The following is a 19,431-nucleotide window of genomic DNA, read 5'->3' on the forward strand; positions in this document are numbered from 1 at the left end:
CAAATTTAATTCCATCCTTGCAACTGGGAGATTTACCAATACCTACCACATTTACCTGCTGGCCTCCCAAAAATATTGTTGAGTGGGGTTCCATCACTAGGGGGCATCACTGAGTTCCCCTGTAATAGGTGTGAAGTCATATACCTCCAAGCCCAGCTGAGCAAGGAAGCCAAAGAAAGGAATCTCTGTATAAATTAGAGGGGGCTCACTGTAGAACGTTTTTTAGATTTCTAGTCGCATAAATAATTCACCATTCTGTGTTCTAGCCACTTCACTGGTGAAAAGGAAGAAGGAAGTCCCACTCCTTAGTAGGCATCTGATTCATATAAAATAGTGGCAGGGCACTTGAGGCTTGAGCTGGGAAAAAAACAGTCAACAACCAGATGTTGAGGGTCTAGAATATGCCAGGTACCTTCCCAGGAATTAAAACATAGCCCCAACCCTATAGGAGCAAACACCCTAGTGGAGGAATAAAGATAAGTAGCATCTGAGGAACGTGAAGCCGTGAGAATTCAGAGGCGAGAGAGAACCCATCATCGGAGAATCAGGAAAGGCTTCGTGATTGTGAATACACTAGCTGAAGAGAACCAAAGCAGTGCACCAAATGTATTTTTTATCTCTTTTTTATAGGCCCATAATAGAAACCTGCTCTCCATAGACTTTGATCATATAACCCGCACAGGAAAGATCTATGACGACCATCGAAAATTCACCCTTCGAATTCTTTATGACCAGACTGGGCGACCTGTTCTTTGGTCTCCCGTAAGCAGATATAATGAAGTGAACATCACATATTCACCTTCGGGATTGGTGACATTTATTCAAAGAGGGACATGGAATGAAAAAATGGAGTATGACCAGAGTGGAAAAATAATTTCAAGAACTTGGGCTGATGGGAAAATTTGGAGCTATACATACTTAGAGAAGGTAAGTACAAAGGGGAAAAAAACTATAGTTTTGAATTTCTGAATGAGAATATTGGAAAGTATCACCCACCTTGGTGAGGACCTGCAGAAGAAAAGTCTGTGTTCTAGCTGTTCTGTTCCGTAGAAGAAAAAAAAAATTGGTGAACCTATAAGGATAAGCTGTTTTTCAGCTGAAAAATTTTCCCCAATCCCACACTCTGCCAAGCACTCTTTCAAACTGAAGTCAGGATAATGGCTTAGCTTTCTCCTCATTTGAACATATTTGTTCATGCTCTTGAAAAGGTATCTTTACTATTATGAGAGCTTATACTGAGGGAAAATAGCTAGAAAATCATTATCAAATTGTGTGTTAATGTATCTCAGCTCTGGTGAAAAGCCTCTTACCCAGAGGATAAGGAATTCTAATTTTGTTAGGATTGTCAGTGATATTTCAGTTGTATACATTTAGGACTAATTTTCAAAAGTAATCAGCCCAAGAGAATGGTGACAGTGGGGCATCATTGGTAATAGTCTTTTGTGTGCAGTGAATCACCAGAAACACCCATAATAAGAGCTTCTGGCCTTTGTCTGGTAAGGTTAGAAAAGGATTTTAATCCCACAGCAGGAACCATTTGTCTAACATCAGCCCCTACACATAAGAAGGATTTCTGGACAGATCAGTACCACAGGACAAAAAGAGTAATTGATCTCTATCTGCCATCTCAATGTCTGATCTCCTAAGGTATTGTCTCTTTTTGCCCAAATATATCCTTTCAACTGAATTCATCAGTCCTGAATTAATTTCCGGGGAAATTAAAAAATGCTTTCCTTTGAGAATTCAAAGGTAATCAGCACAAGGTAACCCCTAGAAGTTCTGAGAAAAGTCATAGAAGTTTATAGCTCATGTGGCAAAATTTTACTATTTGCACCAGATAATGCCAAGCTTTTCAGATACACCGCCCAAAGTTTAAAAAAAAAATAGTGTTTCTGTGGTTGTATGTCATTATAAAACTATTTTACTACTTCCCAGAATCAGTCGCTGGAAAGTTTACCAAGTTAGCAACACTTAGAAGATAAAGCAGAGTTCACTTGGGAGCCAGAGTAAAAAGCAAGAGTCCTTTGCTGTATCCACCCGTGTCCTTTTCTGCTGAAGAAATCTAGCAAATTTATCATCTATCCTCTACACTGGGAAAATCTGAATCTTATAGAGAAAGTCTTTCCTATTTTTGAATTTTGATAACAAAAATGATTGGCAAAATCCTATGACTATTGTCTACAAAGTACCAAACTTGTCACAACACTAACTGAATCCAAATATTTAGTGGTATGTATACATATGCAAAGTGTTTCTAAAGCATATATTGATGACCTTCATATGAAAAAAAGGTGCCACTGATCATTAACAGAATATTAGCTGAGTTAGTTTTCCAGGAATGAGGATGGGTTTACACTGATCCTTCCACAGGTCCTCCATGTGACTGGTGAAGTAGCCAAGACTCCTTAGGAGCATACTTGGGTTCGAACTCATAACCCCAACCTCATTAGCACCAGAGACTGGTCAGCTGAGCTAGTTGCCTATAGACAGTCACATCCAAGTCTTATAAGACTTTCTCTTTAGGCTGTCTATAAAATAACAGAAGAGCCAACTGAAAACTTAAATTTTGGTCCTGCATGCAATTATTTAGCCTCTTCTCTGACACCAGTGAGGAGATTTTATTGCTTCTCTTTTCTGAATTAGCTGATTATTTCATCAAATTTACTTGAGCAAAGAATCACATGAAGCAAACGTCACGAGTTCTTTTTTTTTAATTATTTTTCTCATGAGTTCTCTTTGCTATAGAAACTTAGCTGGCAATAATTCTTAAAAAAGAAAAAACACTCTGTGAGACTGTCAGTGTCTGTAGTCGACAGAAATAAGGCTTTACTGACCTAGAATAATATATTGAGAAAAGCCCCAGTGACTTCCAAAAACTAGTTTACTGACCAGTGAGACAAGCCAAATCATTTGTGCCCTTAGCTGACTTTTGTGCCTTTCTTGATTTCATGTTTGATTTGTTCTCTAATTAAAAGGGTAGCCCCTGATTTAAACAATCGTATTATGCAAAACTCAGAACCTTCAAAGCACATGATTATGGAATTGTTCTTTACTTTTCAGAAATCATCTATCATGAAATTGATTTTATGAACGTTATTATTACCAGTGGTAATAACTAATTCACTCAATAGATGTGATGATTAAATAAAATAACAATATAAAGCACCCAAGCAGAGAATTTAAATGCTAGCTAGCACTTACTGCCACTTGAAGGTAAATCAAAACAAGAAAGAACAAAAAGGAGGAAGGAAATTAAAACATCTTTGAAATTATGATTTTAGGGAAAAAAGAGAGAAAGAAGATTGAATTCACCAGAATGTGATTTACATGTAACTTTTTCAGTGACTTGATGAGGCTCTGTGTCTCCTTGTGTTCTTTCCAGTCCCCTCTTCAACATGGCCTTTACTGGCACATTCTTTCACTATGACAGGGGCAGATCAGGGACAAAGAGTCTGGTTCTTGTAGTATATTTTAAAGTAAGAATTCTCAAACTTTAAAATGTATTTCTCTTTTTACAACCCAAATACTTCTGGTATTACGGCTGTAAATTTGTTTGCCATGCCTAGACTATGATATATTAAAAATAAGCAGCAGATTTTTCACCTTAACATGAAGACATTTTATAAAAACGGTTTGATTTCCACTAGAGTAAGTGAAAGTTATGCATATCATTTTAATGCACAATGGTTTGTAGCCATTAGGAGAAAAATGATTATTTGGGTAATGGCTGTGGTTGCTTAAATGATCTCTTCTCTATTAAAAAAATCAATTATTGTTTTTTAAATTTTCTCTATGTGGTCATTAATTCTCTGTCTTGATTTATGAGACTTCCCTGAGTTAATTATATTTTGAAGACTTGTGGGGCTAAAATGTCGTATTACAGTAAATGTAAATCTTTCAGTTTCCTAAAATCATTCTTACAAACCACACTTTAAAAATGCATTTAAATATATTTTATAATCATTTAATAAGATGTTTTAGTCTTGTACCTTTACACGAAATTGCCTCTTTAGTGTTCAAAGGCTGCCTAGAGGGACAGAATGCAGTCTTTGGCTTGAGCGTCCGGGTGGCCCCACACTGCCATCTGGTGGTTATTCAAATGCTTTAACTTTACAATTTTCTACTTTCAATTCTATTCTTGTTCAAATGAGGATACAGCCATGATTGTTCTTTTTTGTTTTTTCTTTACAATGACCTCTTTTAAGATCTTATAATGAATTAAAGAATAAAAGTCTCCCACTCTATTATTTGGACTAATAAGAAATGGCCTTTTATCCTGTAGCAGATGTGTGGACATTGGATGGATTCATAAGCATTGTTTTGAACAAACTGAAAATAATGCCCACCCAAAGTGAAAAAAGCAGCCAAATGAGAGCTAAATAGTATTCTGGCAACATAATGGTTATATTCATGAGATTCCCAATCACGTCATCCACATGCTTGCCATTGGCAGGAAGCTTTCAAATAGACCAGGGAGCTTTCGAGATAGCTCAGCATCAGCACCACCTAGGAACAGTGTCCAGGCAGTGGTTTATTACAGGCTGGAGGATGAAAACGGGGGAGAGAATACAATAACGGTATGCTATAAATGTTTGGCAAGGCTGGTACAGCAACTGGAAAAGACATGGCCCAGGCAGGCTGGTACTAGTTAATGTGTGGGAGCCATAAGGTGCTTGTCCCTGGCCAGCGTCGCAGGTGACAGATGTCATTTGTTCATGGCAGATTGACAGAAGAGAGTGGAAAGGAGCTGAGAAATTGGTCTTTCAGCCTAGAAAGAATGCAAAGGCATTCTCCACCCATTCCTGTGTAAAGCCTCTCCACCCTTGCCCTCTACCTGCTGTGCCATTCTTGTGAAAATTCCCTGCCGGTTTTATTGAGTTCTGCCTAGGTCAAGGGGGGCAGTTCTCCCTTCGGGTCCCCAGGCCCATGCAGGATTTCCAAGTCTCCTGCTTTTTGTTCAGGAGTGTTTTCAGAGGTCACGAAGGTGGGACTGTAGGCTGTGGCAAGCTATGGGTTGTCCACAGGAGATAAGCTGATGGGATTTTTGCACGTACCTCTGGATCCACATGTGTAGTGTTGGTGGAAAAGAAACAACAAACAAATGAGCAAATAACCACTGACTTTGACTTCACCGTGCTGACATACAATTCAAAATCAATAATTCTCAGAAAGGTAGGGAGGATATACAGTTTCAAAAGGCACATTCAATATTAGAATATCATTTCGTATTTAGAATATTTAAAGGTACATAACATATGTTTACGTAATTCACATTCATAAATATTTATGTAATTTGCATTTAGAAAAGTCTTAAAATACTTATTGTTTTCATAACACAAACTTCAGAAAATAAAGCTTAACTAAATTATTTTGCTTGATAAGGTAATTCTCAAGTGGGGAGTGGTAAAGCTCCCTTAGGAAGTTATATCAGAATTTCCAGGGGCAAGCAATTTTTATTTTTATTAAAAGATAAGATTTAAATGCTGATCAATTAGAGTCCTCACTAAAACAGTGCTTATTTTATTAGAATTAAGATTAACCAATATTTATGATATACCTATTACATGCTAGGTATTATGCCTCAACAAATAACTATTCCTAAAATACAGATGAGTTTGGGGGAGAGGAGTTGCATAACCAGAGAATTTTTCACTTTTGATGGCTTGCTCCCTTGATATTCAGACATGAAACATGAAGTTAAACCATGAATTTAAAAAAATAATAATAACAATAACAATAATAATATTTTATATACAACTTTTTAGGAAGACATCTACTATATGAAGTGAATGAACACTTTTTAGTGACTATAAGTTAATGTGGGACATGCCCTACCCTCTGTTTACATCCATCCGAACCATCTCCACATTGAAGCAACAATGACCTTTCTAAAATACCAACCTGACTGTTTCTCCCAGCCCTGCAAGCGCCCTGTTCCTCAGCTTGCTTAAAACCCTTCAGTGGCTCCCTGTCGCCAGCACACTTAAGTCCAAACTCCTTGGCATGGCTTAGAGAGCCCACGTGATCTGGAGCCAGCCTACCAAGCTGGCCTCATCTCCTGCCCTTCACCCCCACATACACCCACACCACCCACCAACATACCTATGCTCTGGCCACACAAAATTTCCCCCATTCTCTGAAAAAGCCATGTTCTCTTTCATATCCAGACCCTCATAATGCTGCGCCCTCTGCCAGAAGTAATCTCTCCCTATCCCCACCCCACCCATCTCCCTGCCTCCATCTGGCCAACCCCTAGTCATAAGTCTCAACTCAGATATCACTTTCTCCAGGAAGCCTTCCCTTGCCTCTTAAGTCTGGGTTAGGGGCTCTACTTCCACCTTCCATAAGCACTTTGCACTTCCTCTGTCACAACATGTTTTGTGCTCTATTGTAATTGCTTGGTTACTTGTCTTTCTCCTCCATTAAACTGTAAGTTCCATAAGGATAGACACCATTATTGTGCACTAGTATATCCACTAGGGTCTGCCACTATGCCTGGCACAGGTAAGTGATCGATAAATTTGTGCTGAATGAATGAATGTGTATTTTCTTTAATCTCTTCGACCTTAGTGGTCCATATTATGCTATTCTGTCTTTGTCTCTTTTCAGTCTGTGATGCTTCTCTTACATAGCCAGCGGCGTTACATCTTTGAGTATGACCAGTCGGATTGTCTGCTCTCAGTCACCATGCCTAGTATGGTGCGCCACAGCTTACAAACCATGCTTTCGGTGGGCTATTACCGGAATATCTACACCCCACCAGACAGTAGCACTTCTTTTATCCAAGACTATAGTAGAGATGGCCGACTGCTACAGACCCTGCATCTGGGGACAGGCCGTAGAGTTTTATACAAGTACACCAAGCAAGCAAGGCTATCTGAGATTCTCTATGATACCACCCAGGTCACATTAACATACGAAGAGTCTTCTGGAGTGATTAAGACAATACACCTGATGCATGATGGATTCATCTGTACAATCAGATACAGGCAAACAGGTGTGTTGTGAAAGAGTGGTGATGTGTACAGCAACATCAGTATTTTCTTATGAAATTTTCGCTGACCACAGTCTGAGATAGAAGCATTAAGCTATACACATTCGATCCAACAAATTTTCACTTTAGTTATCAAATTATCTTCCACTGAAAATGTAAAACACGTATTCAGCATGAAAGCTTATTCCTTAAAAACATACAGTGCATTTCTCACTCTTTGTCTCAGCTCTCAAGAAAGTTGAGATCTAAGTACCTACTCTAACTGTATACCCGTTTCTACGCACCGCCAAATCTTCCCAAAGATGAAGCTGCCAGATATGAGTCTCACTGAAACTGGCTTAAGCCCTGTGTAATCTCCATAAGCCTCAGTTGATGACAAAATAGCTTCAAAAGTCAGAACTTTTGAATATATTCCATCCTTTGGGTTTATAAAATTCCCATATCTGGTTACTTTAATGTTAGACTTTGTCAAAACCTGACCCTCTGACTTTGTACCAAAGGTTAAATGAAACGAAAGCATTTTTGTCAATGATTATAGCAAGAAAGAATATTCATAATATCAGTTTCATCACCCCAGGCTACTGGATGGGTTATTATTATTTCCATAGTTTCTATAATTAAATTATTCTATAACTATACAGCATTTTTAACTTTTCCATATTTGGTGACTACCACTGTGACAATATATGTGATGATATACCCAGGCATTACATATCATAGGTCAATCTCTTATAGTTTATTTTGAATGTAAAAGCATAAAATAAGACTAGACCTTTCTGATGGTTCTACATTGATCACCTAGCTTTTTTCTCATTATTTTTATTTTGGTTTCTACAGGACCTCTTATTGGACGCCAGATTTTCAGATTCAGTGAAGAAGGTCTTGTGAATGCACGGTTTGACTACAGCTACAACAACTTCCGCGTCACCAGCATGCAAGCTGTGATCAATGAGACCCCTTTGCCCATAGATCTATACCGATATGTTGATGTCTCTGGTAGAACAGAGCAGTTTGGAAAATTCAGTGTAATTAATTACGATTTAAATCAGGTCATAACTACTACAGTGATGAAGCACACCAAGATCTTCAGTGCCAATGGACAAGTCATTGAAGTCCAGTATGAAATCCTAAAGGCAATTGCCTACTGGATGACTATTCAATATGATAATATGGGCCGTATGGTAATATGTGATATAAGGGTAGGAGTAGATGCCAATATAACAAGGTATTTCTATGAATATGATGCTGATGGGCAACTTCAAACTGTTTCTGTAAATGACAAAACCCAGTGGCGTTATAGTTATGATCTGAACGGAAACATCAACCTCTTAAGCCATGGGAATAGTGCTCGTCTTACTCCTCTCCGATATGACCTCCGAGACCGCATCACTAGACTAGGAGAAATTCAGTATAAAATGGATGAAGATGGCTTTCTGAGGCAGAGGGGAAATGACGTATTTGAATATAATTCTAATGGTCTGCTGCAGAAAGCCTACAATAAAGCTTCTGGCTGGTCTGTGCAGTATTACTATGATGGGCTTGGGCGCCGTGTCGCCAGTAAGTCCAGCCTAGGGCAGCACCTTCAATTCTTTTATGCAGACCTTGCCAACCCCATAAGAGTTACTCATCTGTACAACCACACGAGCTCAGAGATTACATCTCTGTATTATGATCTCCAAGGTCACCTTATTGCCATGGAGTTAAGCAGTGGTGAAGAATATTATGTAGCCTGTGATAATACAGGTACCCCACTAGCTGTGTTCAGCAGTCGAGGTCTGGTCATAAAAGAGATATTGTACACGCCTTATGGTGATATCTATCACGACACTTACCCTGACTTTCAGGTCATCATTGGTTTTCATGGAGGACTCTATGATTTTCTAACTAAATTAGTGCACCTGGGGCAAAGGGATTATGATGTTGTTGCTGGTAGATGGACAACGCCTAATCATCACATATGGAAACAGTTGAACCTCCTTCCTAAACCATTCAACCTCTACTCCTTCGAAAACAACTACCCAGTTGGCAAAATTCAAGATGTTGCAAAGTATACCACAGGTATTTAAACGGTGTAAAACTTTAGGCTAAACCTGAGATAACTCAGTGCTGTTTATTTTATCACATAATCTCAAAGTCTCTGTATATATGCTTCCTCTTCCTGCCAGTTAGCCCGCAAGTTATTGTGCATTCACTCTCTTCCTTAGTTTTCTAGAGTGGCAAAACGTGCAAGTTAGCATAAAACGTGATGCTTTTGCATCCAGTACATTTATTTCTTTCCTTTTAAGCTGCTTTTGTTTCTATCTTTTACTCTCAAAAGTTTATACAAATAATTTCATAAAAGAAAGAAATCAGGATTATGTTGCATCATATAAATCTAATATCACAGTCCACGTGGCCTTACTACCCCTACCACATTAAGACTTTCAGTGCAGTAAACTGAACCTATCTCTGGCATTATCCATGAGTCGAAAGATCTCCCTGTAGAGGAAGGATCATGTGTTTAGAGTGGGTCATATAAGGGGGACTTTTATCCCTAACTTTCCATTGCTTAAACGTATTGCAGGCAGGAGGGCATCTTTTAATTTTTCAACAAAGGTTGTAAAGTATGGGCTTTTTATACTTTTTTCTTTTAAATTTTGTGTCTCACAGACATTGGGAGTTGGTTGGAGCTATTTGGTTTCCAGTTACACAATGTACTACCTGGATTTCCCAAACCAGAATTAGAAAATTTGGAATTAACTTATGAGCTTCTACAGCTTCAGACAAAAACTCAAGAGTGGGATCCTGGAAAGGTTAGTAAAAGTTTTCCATCTCTATTTAGCTGAAAAAACAGAAGCTCATCCAATGCCATGAAATGATATTTACCTATACTTGCTTACTTGTTTTTGAGTCTTTTGGAATATTCACTAAAATATGCATGATTAATGAAGAAATAGAAGAAAAGCTTCCATTAGAAAAAGGTCAGGGAATTGGCGCTTTTGGAAAAGAATAACAGGTTACTTGATGATTGCTGCAATAGATAAACAAAAGAAAAGAGGAGCTGAACTTTAGAATTCTGAAATGGGATACCAAGGGCAATTATGGATTCTACATAAAGAAAATTGTGTATTAAAAGACACACATAAAATCATCAGATTTCCAACTGTAAAATTATTTAGGGGATGGTGCCTTAAGAGCATGAGGATAACAGAATAAAATTATTCTGATAAAATTTATACAAGCACAATGAAGGAAAAAATAATAAATAATTACAGGGATAAAGTCTCTGGAAAAAGTAGGAATACCGAAGCACTCAGAATTTAACAGATGATCTCATCAGGAGTATGATGTACAAATAAAAACAAAAAGGAACATCTTTCAATTGAAAGAAATAGGAATATCTGTATTTGCAAAAAAAAAAAAAAGATGGCTTTAACAAAACTGAAATTTGGGTGGGAGGGCTTGAAATTTAATTCTAAAAAATTATAAGGCAAAGGAAATTCTAAATAGATACTAGAGGCTCATCCCTTTTTGTAAATACATACAATATGTAAATGCTTTTTGTAATTAAAAGCCTTTCAAGAAAGGTTTAGCAAAATGTTGAAAATTGCTGGAACTTTGTAATGGATGCTTGGGGGTTCATTAGGCTTTTCTCTTTATTTCTTAGTATGTTTGAAAATTGCCAAAATAAAAAAGGGTTTTTTTTAACTCCACATAAAAAGATCTGTGAATTTCTTGCTGATTTGCTGTCATTATGTATAAGGTCATGAGCTCTTAAAAATAAGAGCTATCCCTCATGCATTTCTTCATACCTCACTGTGCCTAATGTATTACTTCACATCCAGTAATAACATCTAGTCGGTGTCATTTAAGTTGGAGAAAATAAAATGTCTGTGTTTCAGGGGAGCTGGACCCACTTACAGTGCCCCTTCTAGCTCTGAAATTCTATGGTAACAAGTTTGAACATATTTCCTTCTGCTTAACTCAACCATGCTAGAATGCTGGGTAATCAGTCACCTGTTAGTGTTTTCTTTTCCAAATCTCTGATGAAGAGATTCCAAATTTGGCTTGTTTTTAAATCACTTAAAGAGAGAAGGAAGCTACCTGGCAATCCATTCCCTTCCCCAATGACCAAGCATACGACAGGTGTCTAACCCTGTACTGCATTTGCACTGTGCCTTTCTTCTTTCCTAGACTATCCTGGGTATTCAGTGTGAGCTCCAGAAACAGCTCAGAAATTTCATTTCCTTGGATCAACTTCCTATGACTCCCCGATACAATGATGGACATTGCCTTGAAGGAGGGAAGCAACCAAGGTTTGCTGCTGTCCCTTCTGTTTTTGGAAAAGGTATAAAATTTGCCATCAAGGATGGCATAGTAACAGCTGATATTATAGGAGTAGCCAATGAAGATAGCAGGCGGCTTGCTGCCATTCTCAATAATGCTCATTACCTGGAAAACCTACATTTTACCATAGAGGGGAGGGACACTCACTACTTCATTAAACTTGGGTCTCTGGAGGAGGACCTGGTGCTCATCGGTAACACTGGGGGGAGGCGGATTCTGGAGAATGGTGTCAATGTCACTGTGTCCCAGATGACTTCTGTGTTGAATGGAAGGACTAGACGGTTTGCAGATATTCAGCTCCAGCATGGGGCCCTGTGCTTCAACATCCGATATGGGACAACTGTCGAAGAGGAAAAGAATCATGTGTTGGAGATTGCCAGACAGCGCGCTGTGGCCCAGGCCTGGACTAAGGAACAAAGAAGGCTGCAAGAAGGGGAAGAGGGGATTCGGGCATGGACAGAGGGGGAAAAGCAGCAGCTTTTGAGCACTGGAAAGGTACAAGGTTATGATGGGTATTTTGTTTTGTCTGTTGAGCAGTATCTAGAACTTTCTGACAGTGCCAACAATATTCACTTTATGAGACAGAGCGAAATAGGCAGGAGGTAACAAAAAAAATCTCTGCCTTTGCGTCACCAAAGACTGCCTGTTTTTAAAACATAAAATGGTTTATTGTATTGATTTTCTAGATCAGAACTCTGTATATGTAAATATGGAGGAAAAACATATCCAACTGCCTTTCAATGTGACGGAAGATGGTATTTTAATATTGTTTGTTTAAACTCTTTAAGAAATGACAGAGATTTTTAGTTCTTGTGTGGCAGTATTCAAAATAACACAAGTAGAACTCAAACAGCTAAAAAAAAGTTTTCAGAAAACACCGCTTCAAATTTGCCGAGCCATGCTTATGTTCAAATATACAGAAAGAACCCAAGGTCCTCTACTGTGACATGAAATTTCACATTTAACTGTTGGCAGACCTTGTGGGCTATTTGAAAAGGTGGTGCAATAGTATCTGAACCTTGCAAAGACTGCCAGCCCTTTCACATTTTCCAGATCGATTATAGGGAACTTAAAAAGAAGTGTAAAATGTCCTTGGCCACCATCTCCTAGAGTCAGGACCCATTGGCCCTCCCTCCCTGATTACTCCTCCTTGCTTGTTAAAGTAAATACCATGTTGTTGTGCTGTGTTTTTGGCGTGTGGTGGCTGGGTTCTGTCTGCCATGCTTCCCTGTGTGTGTGGTAACCAGACTGAATAGCCACTATTTGCTAGTGTGTACATGATACCAAGGCAGCTGGCCAATGTGACCTCTCTCACACAACCTGTTTTGACTCAATTTTTTACCAAATTGCCCAGCTGTACTGGCATCTTTCAAGCATACCTTTTATTAACCTGGGTAGGAATTTCTCATTTATATATAGGATGTGTTTTGGTCATAGTTTCACACTAGTGATTCAGTATTTATACACTAATCCGATGGTTTTCTGCACATGAAAGGTAATTTAATAAAAAGTATGATTCTGGTGTAAAAAAAGAAAAAAGAGGCTTTAGCAGGCATATGTGTCTGGGATCCTGATAAATGCATTAACTACTACTGCAGAAATTCATAACAGCCAAAACCTTTAAAAAAAATAGATCTAGTACTAAAATGAAAGGAAAGTACCAAAGGGAAGACCAAACCAAACATCACAGTAGTTGCTGCTACATTGTTTCAGCCCACTTAGATTTATCTTTCAAATGTACTATTCTGTATTGAACATCTCCCAGCCATATTCAGGAAATTGAGTTAAGCTAACCCTTTCCAACCTAAAACATTTCAACTAATCATACAGAGGCAGACTAGTTTTTACTAATGTAATTTATATGGTTAGTTATTTTAGTTTTCTGTCTTTACCCATTTCTTTTTCTTTAATCACCTCTCCTGCCTAGGAAAATAACTATTTTCCAAGACAGGTTATGTGTTCTGCAATCATTTAAAATTTGGAGAAAGGTCAGGATTAGTGTTACTATCAACTGCAGTTTCTCAAAAGAAGCCCCTTGGTGAGCTGGAAGATTTGTGCTCAGTGACAAAGAGAAAGTTTGTAAAATGCTGTGTAATTGTAAGTTACCACAAATGAAAACACATGACAGCACAAGATGGCCTGTAGAAAATTCCCCTAAGCCAGCTTCTGCACTCTCATCACCGAGTCTGAACATTCACTATGTCTGAAGGAAAATTTATGGAGGAATGTTGGTTTGGATTCTTTCCAGCTACTACCTAAATGCAGTGTGGGGTCATTATCTTGCTTTGTGAGGACAGTTTCTTTGAAAATATGCAAAGTCAGAATCTAGGCTCACATTAAGGCTTTTAAAGAGTCTGCTTCCTACTGTACAAAGGAGAGCAAGGGAAAGGAAAGGACCCCGGTAAACAGTAGGGGAGGGTGTATTCAACCATTTCTTTTTCAAAACCTTCAGGTTAGATTATTGCCTTCTTATACATGTATTCAGAGAGAGAAGAGAAGGAATTCATGATGAACTCATCTCTCTTTGTAATTGGAAGCGCGCCAGCTCAAGGTATTGCTAATCCAGACTAAAATCGTATTACTGAGTTTTTCCTGAATCAGGCCTGTGTTTATGACACAGTATTTAGTCAGGATGGAATTCTAAAATTACTAACAAACTTATTGAAAATTGAATACCTCCACACTAACCTAAAAATGGACCTTAAGTTCCTAGAACCTCTGATGTTCTTTAAATCAATGGAAAATTAATCTGGTAACTGTATATGGACAGTGCATTCATAAATGGGATGATGTATTTTATCAATAATTTAAGATGTCAATATTAGAGTCTATTTTGCTTTTTTTAAGTGATTATACTTTTTTGCAATTCACCAATGACATATCATTTTCAAACTGCTTTAAATATCCACTAGAAATGAATTTTTGAAGCTTTACTTAATAGTAATCACCTTGAACTGTGCATTTCTAGTTTGTAATACATATTTAGTTAGTTTGTGCCTTCAGTTTCTTAAAGTTATATCTGTATTATATTCAGGAAATGCGCTTTTTATCACTTACAGCTGTGGTTTTAATACTGCCTTGAACTGTTGTCTCTTTACAACTCCTAAAGTTTGGGGAGGAAAGAATAAAAAGCCGAAAGGTTAGCACTAATGAGTAGTAAATCTAAGAGAAACATTTTGGCATTTCTTACTAAGAACATGTAGATATTGAGTACATCACTTCCTGTTTAGCTAAATAGAAAAAATGCCTTCATTGACTTGTAGCTCTGAAGTTTAAATTAATGAAAGAACAATTCATTTGCAAATCCTGATAAAAGTAAAAGCATTTTTAAGAGAAATATATGAATTTCTCATACCCAGAAGACAGGTGGCTGACCCTACACAGCCATACACCATTCAAGTAAGTTAAAGTGACAGCACAGTATTTAGACTCTCCTAGGAAGAACATTCTGGGCTGGAGGCAGGGAATATTCCATGGTCGTTTCTTTTTTCTAGTTAAGCACATTTTATTTGTGCTATTTTGTTTTGTTTTGTTTTTACTCTTGCACTACAGTCTAGAGATCCAAATGAGCTGAAAAGTTTAAAGCTTAACAGACATATAAATAAGTTTAGTTTTACTTGTCATTGTAATCATTACTGATTAGAAGCATGACTCCTGAAGGAAAGGGAAATAAAGCTCAATTAATACTAACTTTCAAGAAAATATTTGCCATATAAATAAGTATATGTTTTATTTTTAACCCAACAAAATAATGTATAAAATAAGCGTGTCCTTTACTGTCAATTTATCTAGAAGATCTATAATATGTAGACTACATATATAATATAATGTATACAACATAGCCAAATGTATAAAGACTTGACAATGTATAATTTGGAATTCATGTGCTACCTACATAGAGAGGTGTAAAATTAAGTTATAATTTTCATAAGACTTTCCTATCACTTTTGACACAGTTTTCATCATGTTATTTCTACTCTTTTTCTTTTTTTTTTTCTTTCCTTTGTTTAAAATATATTTTTAACCAGGGCAGGCCCCACCCTAATATCACTTAAGAGGGTCAGGGCAAAGTTTTTGCATTTATTAAAATATGTTCGTGTAAGGGCAATTGTAATGGAGTTCAGTAGTAGTGGAAGCAAAAGTACAGTAATCAAGTATTGAAAGAAAATTTTGGAGAGATTGGAATGTATTATAGCTCGTGGAAAAACATAAAGCTACAGATTGGATGCAGCATTCTGGTTTTCTTGGAGGAACTCACATACACATAGCTGACCTGAGTTACTTCAGATCTCAGACTGCTCTTCCACAGCCTTCTGTAAGGTTCTTTATTCTGTAAAGAAAACAAAACAAAAAAAGCAAAACACAAAAACAAACAAAAAAGCAAAGCAAAGCAAAAGAAAAACAAAAAACAAAAAAGAATTCAACCATAAAATAGTGACTATTTCAGTGCGTCCTTCACGTGAAAGCTATTAAGGACCAAATATACTACTGTGTATAAGAAGAAATTACTTCCTAAACAGTAACTGAAAATACTTAGAGTTAAATTGCTGTGGATTTTGTCTTGGCAGTTGTCATCTTACATTATTTGTCAAAGGAAATGTGTTTGGCAGTTAAAAATCTTTCCTTAGATTTAGTGGTGGACTTTAACCTCTTAAATAAATGTTAGTATATCAGATTGTGTCCTTGAAAAATATTTTACTTGTATGAATCATGACAATGTCTAAATCTTTACTATTCTTCTGGCAAATGTATCAGTAAGAGAAAAGGTAAAAAAGAGAAGTGTAGCCTTTACGTCAGAAAAATATTCTTTTTAGCTGCTTACTTTCTCATGAAAAGTAAAGATGTTTACAGTGTATGCCAAGATTTTCAGTTTCTATATAACAACAGTTAGAGGTTCTAATCATACTGAAAATTGTGTTATAATGGCCTGAGCCATGTTGCTAGGAAACAATAGGTTCCAGTTTTGTATTCCCGCTCTCACTCCTGTGCTGAAAAGTGACTGGATACTGTACAGGTTCATGTTCTCTGGCTGCAGTTAAATGGTCTTTTGCATTTTGCTCTGGCTTTCAGGCCAGAAGCATGCATTTTTCTACAAGAGCATCACAACAACATGCTGTAAATATTTAAAGTTAAACATTATGTGTCGATATTTGAAAGAAAAGTACTTTGAATATTTCATTTTTAAAAAATAAAATTGCAAATGAACACCGTGTCCCATTTTATTCATGCGCCAAACTGCATTCTCAAGTCAAGCTGGTCACCTGAAATAGGAAAAGTGGCTCCGTAACAGAGAACAATAAAACCACATCATCTTGAAAATGTAGGTACACAAATCAAAAAGGCACTAATCCTAGGTAGACACCTCTTCATTTTTATATTTCATACAAATAGGATCTCTGACACAAATGACCGTTTAATAAACAAAGAAGAGTAGCTGCTGCAAATGTAAATGCCTCTAGGCTATGACTTCTTTAAAGATTTTGCTCTCCTTTTGGTGCCTTTATCAGTACTAGAAAGAAAATTAAACATTGCAAAAAAGAGGTGAGGGAGACCTAGGAGACCAGGGTGGCCAAATGCACTAGCAAAAATTGAATGTGGGATGGGGGGACAATCGCGAAAGACTAAAAAAAAAAAAAACAGTTCTTCCAAGGTCCTATATCCTAGGCAATTATAATCACCACTTGGCACTATTTTTCACAAGAAGACATTTACAAGTGACACTGGGGAAGCTGTCCAATAGATCTTCATATATTCAACTTCATCCTGGTGGTGCATATATAATCCAAACAACCTGTTACTAAAACCTGCTTGGGATCCTGGAATTTACACCATTTCAAAATGCCCTCCTGCTTTTTTATTCACTGATGATATATATACAAATACAGTGGAAAGATTCACGGAGCAGAAGACAACCTTGATTGTCTCAGCAAAAAACAGGGGGGGAGGTTAGTATCACCTGGAGATTTTTTTTTTTCAAAATAGGCATCTTTAGAGTATAAAAAGGGAGGGCAGGAGCTCCTCCATTGAGAGAATTATTAAAACAAATAAGAGATTTCTCACTATTCCTTCTCTATTCACCCTCGCTTTTAGAGACCTTTGAATATAAATGCTCTTTAAACATTTAGTAATATTACTACCTTAAAGTTTTATAATTCTAGTACCTCAATAATCCCGTGAGGTTTGTAAAACTTAATTATTCCTACTTGGCAAAAGCAATAACATCAGCAGACTCTCTTACCTAAGGTCACGTGGATAATCAGTGACAAAGCTGAAAAGAAAATTCAGGTCTCATGCATTCCTGCTTTCACTCTCTCTATCCAATACTGATAGTGGTGTTGCCTTTTGTCGTCTTGTAAGAAAACAGTTCAATTGATTGTGTGTGTGCAATCAAGATGGATGGATGGATAGGTAGGTATATAGAGTCCATATATGTTATGTTAATGGGCTCTATCCAGACTGTTGGTGGGACTGATTATATTTTTCTACACAAAATCATAATTTAAGAGCCAAATGACCTCATGATAAGAATTCAGACTTCTACTACAAGTTTAGCCAATGACCCCAAATTTTGCAAGTTATCCAAGAAACTGGGTAATTTCACCCCTAGCTGCAAACCACAAAATAATGGTTTCATATTTACTGCAAGGGCAAACATAGCTGACAAAGTTGAATTCATAGCACACTAACGGGAAGACCAGGCATCCTGTAACCTTGAAATGTTCAAGGGCAAATCTGGGTTTCATTAATTATTAAACTTTGGGTTCTGGGCTTAATAAAGTGAATCAAATCAAACACAAGCTGATGTCAACTTAACAGATTTTAAAGCTGTTTCTCACATTTTTAACTCTCTATCCATTCTACCCCAAAGAATATCTTCAATTCGGCCCTTTATTTATACCAGAGTACTTAATCAGAGTCATTCTCTGTACACTTATTCTACCTATGCTCTACCATAAAACTTCCCTACCTGTAACAGCCAAATAGACAATTACCTAAACTTGTCTCCCTACTGACCCTACCTCTTAAGAACAAATTTTAGAGGAAATGAACAAGTATTTGATAAGCTATCATGTTCCTTGTGGGCTTGCTGACACACTTTTTTTTTTTTTCTGAAGGGAGGTGTACGCTTGGAAATATATGTGCATTTTTCTATCTTGACTCAGCATCTTACAGGTATACAGTAGCATGGCAATATTTTAGATATGGCAAGGATATGACCTTTCTGTAAAGGCACAAGCTATTACATACTGGGAAATAGCAAGGATGCTCATGGAAAAGAAAAAGTGGAAAAAATTTTGATAAATAAAAGGCCAGCCAAAAAAGACAGGGGGTAGGCTCATCACCTCACAAGTTTGACAGTAGCAAAATTGGAATAGCACCTACCTCTTCCAAGAAATCAGTCCAATAAGATAAGTAAGATGGCTTTCATCAATGCTTTATTTAGTTTCTTAATAGCATCTGTCTGAATATTTTTAATGAAATATATTAAGACAAATTAGGTAAATAAAGCTTTCAAACACTTTATTAAGACATGAAAGATCATTAATAATTCAAAAAAGCTTTTTTCAAAAAAGGCTCTCACACAGGAACATGCAAACATAATTCATATATATAGGATTATTCCAGAATGAACAAATTAGAGAGTAAAAATTAATTATGTCTATGAAAATTTAAACTCAAGCTACAAATAATTAAAAATTATTTAAACGTATGCATTTTATTTTGAAAGCAGGCTTTCTAAATTCTTTTACAAGTTAAAGTGATGCGCTTACTTCAAGAAATGGTGAACCACCCACGACACATTACTGTGGCCATACTTCACCTTTGCACTCCTGTAGCATCCATGTGAAACACTCAAATCAGATCATGCCAGCACACTGAAAGTAGCTCTGTCTCTCAGCGGTTCACTAATTATTAACCTAGCTCACCGACATTCATGTACAACCCAGAATTTCAATTTATTAGTTACAATAAAGCTTAGCCTCTTCCTATGGACCATGGAACAGAGTATTTGTGTTGATTCATTCTGCCTCAAAAGACAAATCTACCTACACATTGTGAACCTCACTTATCATGTACTTATCAACTTTTTATGTCTTCTTGTCTCATTT

The 19,431-nt window shown here is 37.0% G+C and overlaps 1 protein-coding gene across 1 annotated transcript in view; it reads left to right on the plus strand.

Moving 5' to 3' along the window:
- Nucleotides 1-15,488, plus strand: part of TENM1 (teneurin transmembrane protein 1) — a 30,141-nt gene extending 14,653 nt beyond the window's left edge. Inside the window, exons 4-8 of the mRNA XM_008564278.1 lie at nt 631-927; nt 6,610-6,997; nt 7,832-9,052; nt 9,644-9,786; nt 11,168-15,488. Coding sequence (XP_008562500.1) covers nt 631-927; nt 6,610-6,997; nt 7,832-9,052; nt 9,644-9,786; nt 11,168-11,926 — 2,808 coding nt within the window. The 3' untranslated portion in view covers nt 11,927-15,488. The remainder of the gene's footprint in view (nt 1-630; nt 928-6,609; nt 6,998-7,831; nt 9,053-9,643; nt 9,787-11,167) is intronic.
- Nucleotides 15,489-19,431: the final 3,943 nt, after the last annotated feature.

Source organism: Galeopterus variegatus, unplaced genomic scaffold (genome assembly GCF_000696425.1).
Source record: "Galeopterus variegatus unplaced genomic scaffold, G_variegatus-3.0.2 Scaffold182, whole genome shotgun sequence".
NCBI lineage: Eukaryota > Metazoa > Chordata > Mammalia > Dermoptera > Cynocephalidae > Galeopterus > Galeopterus variegatus.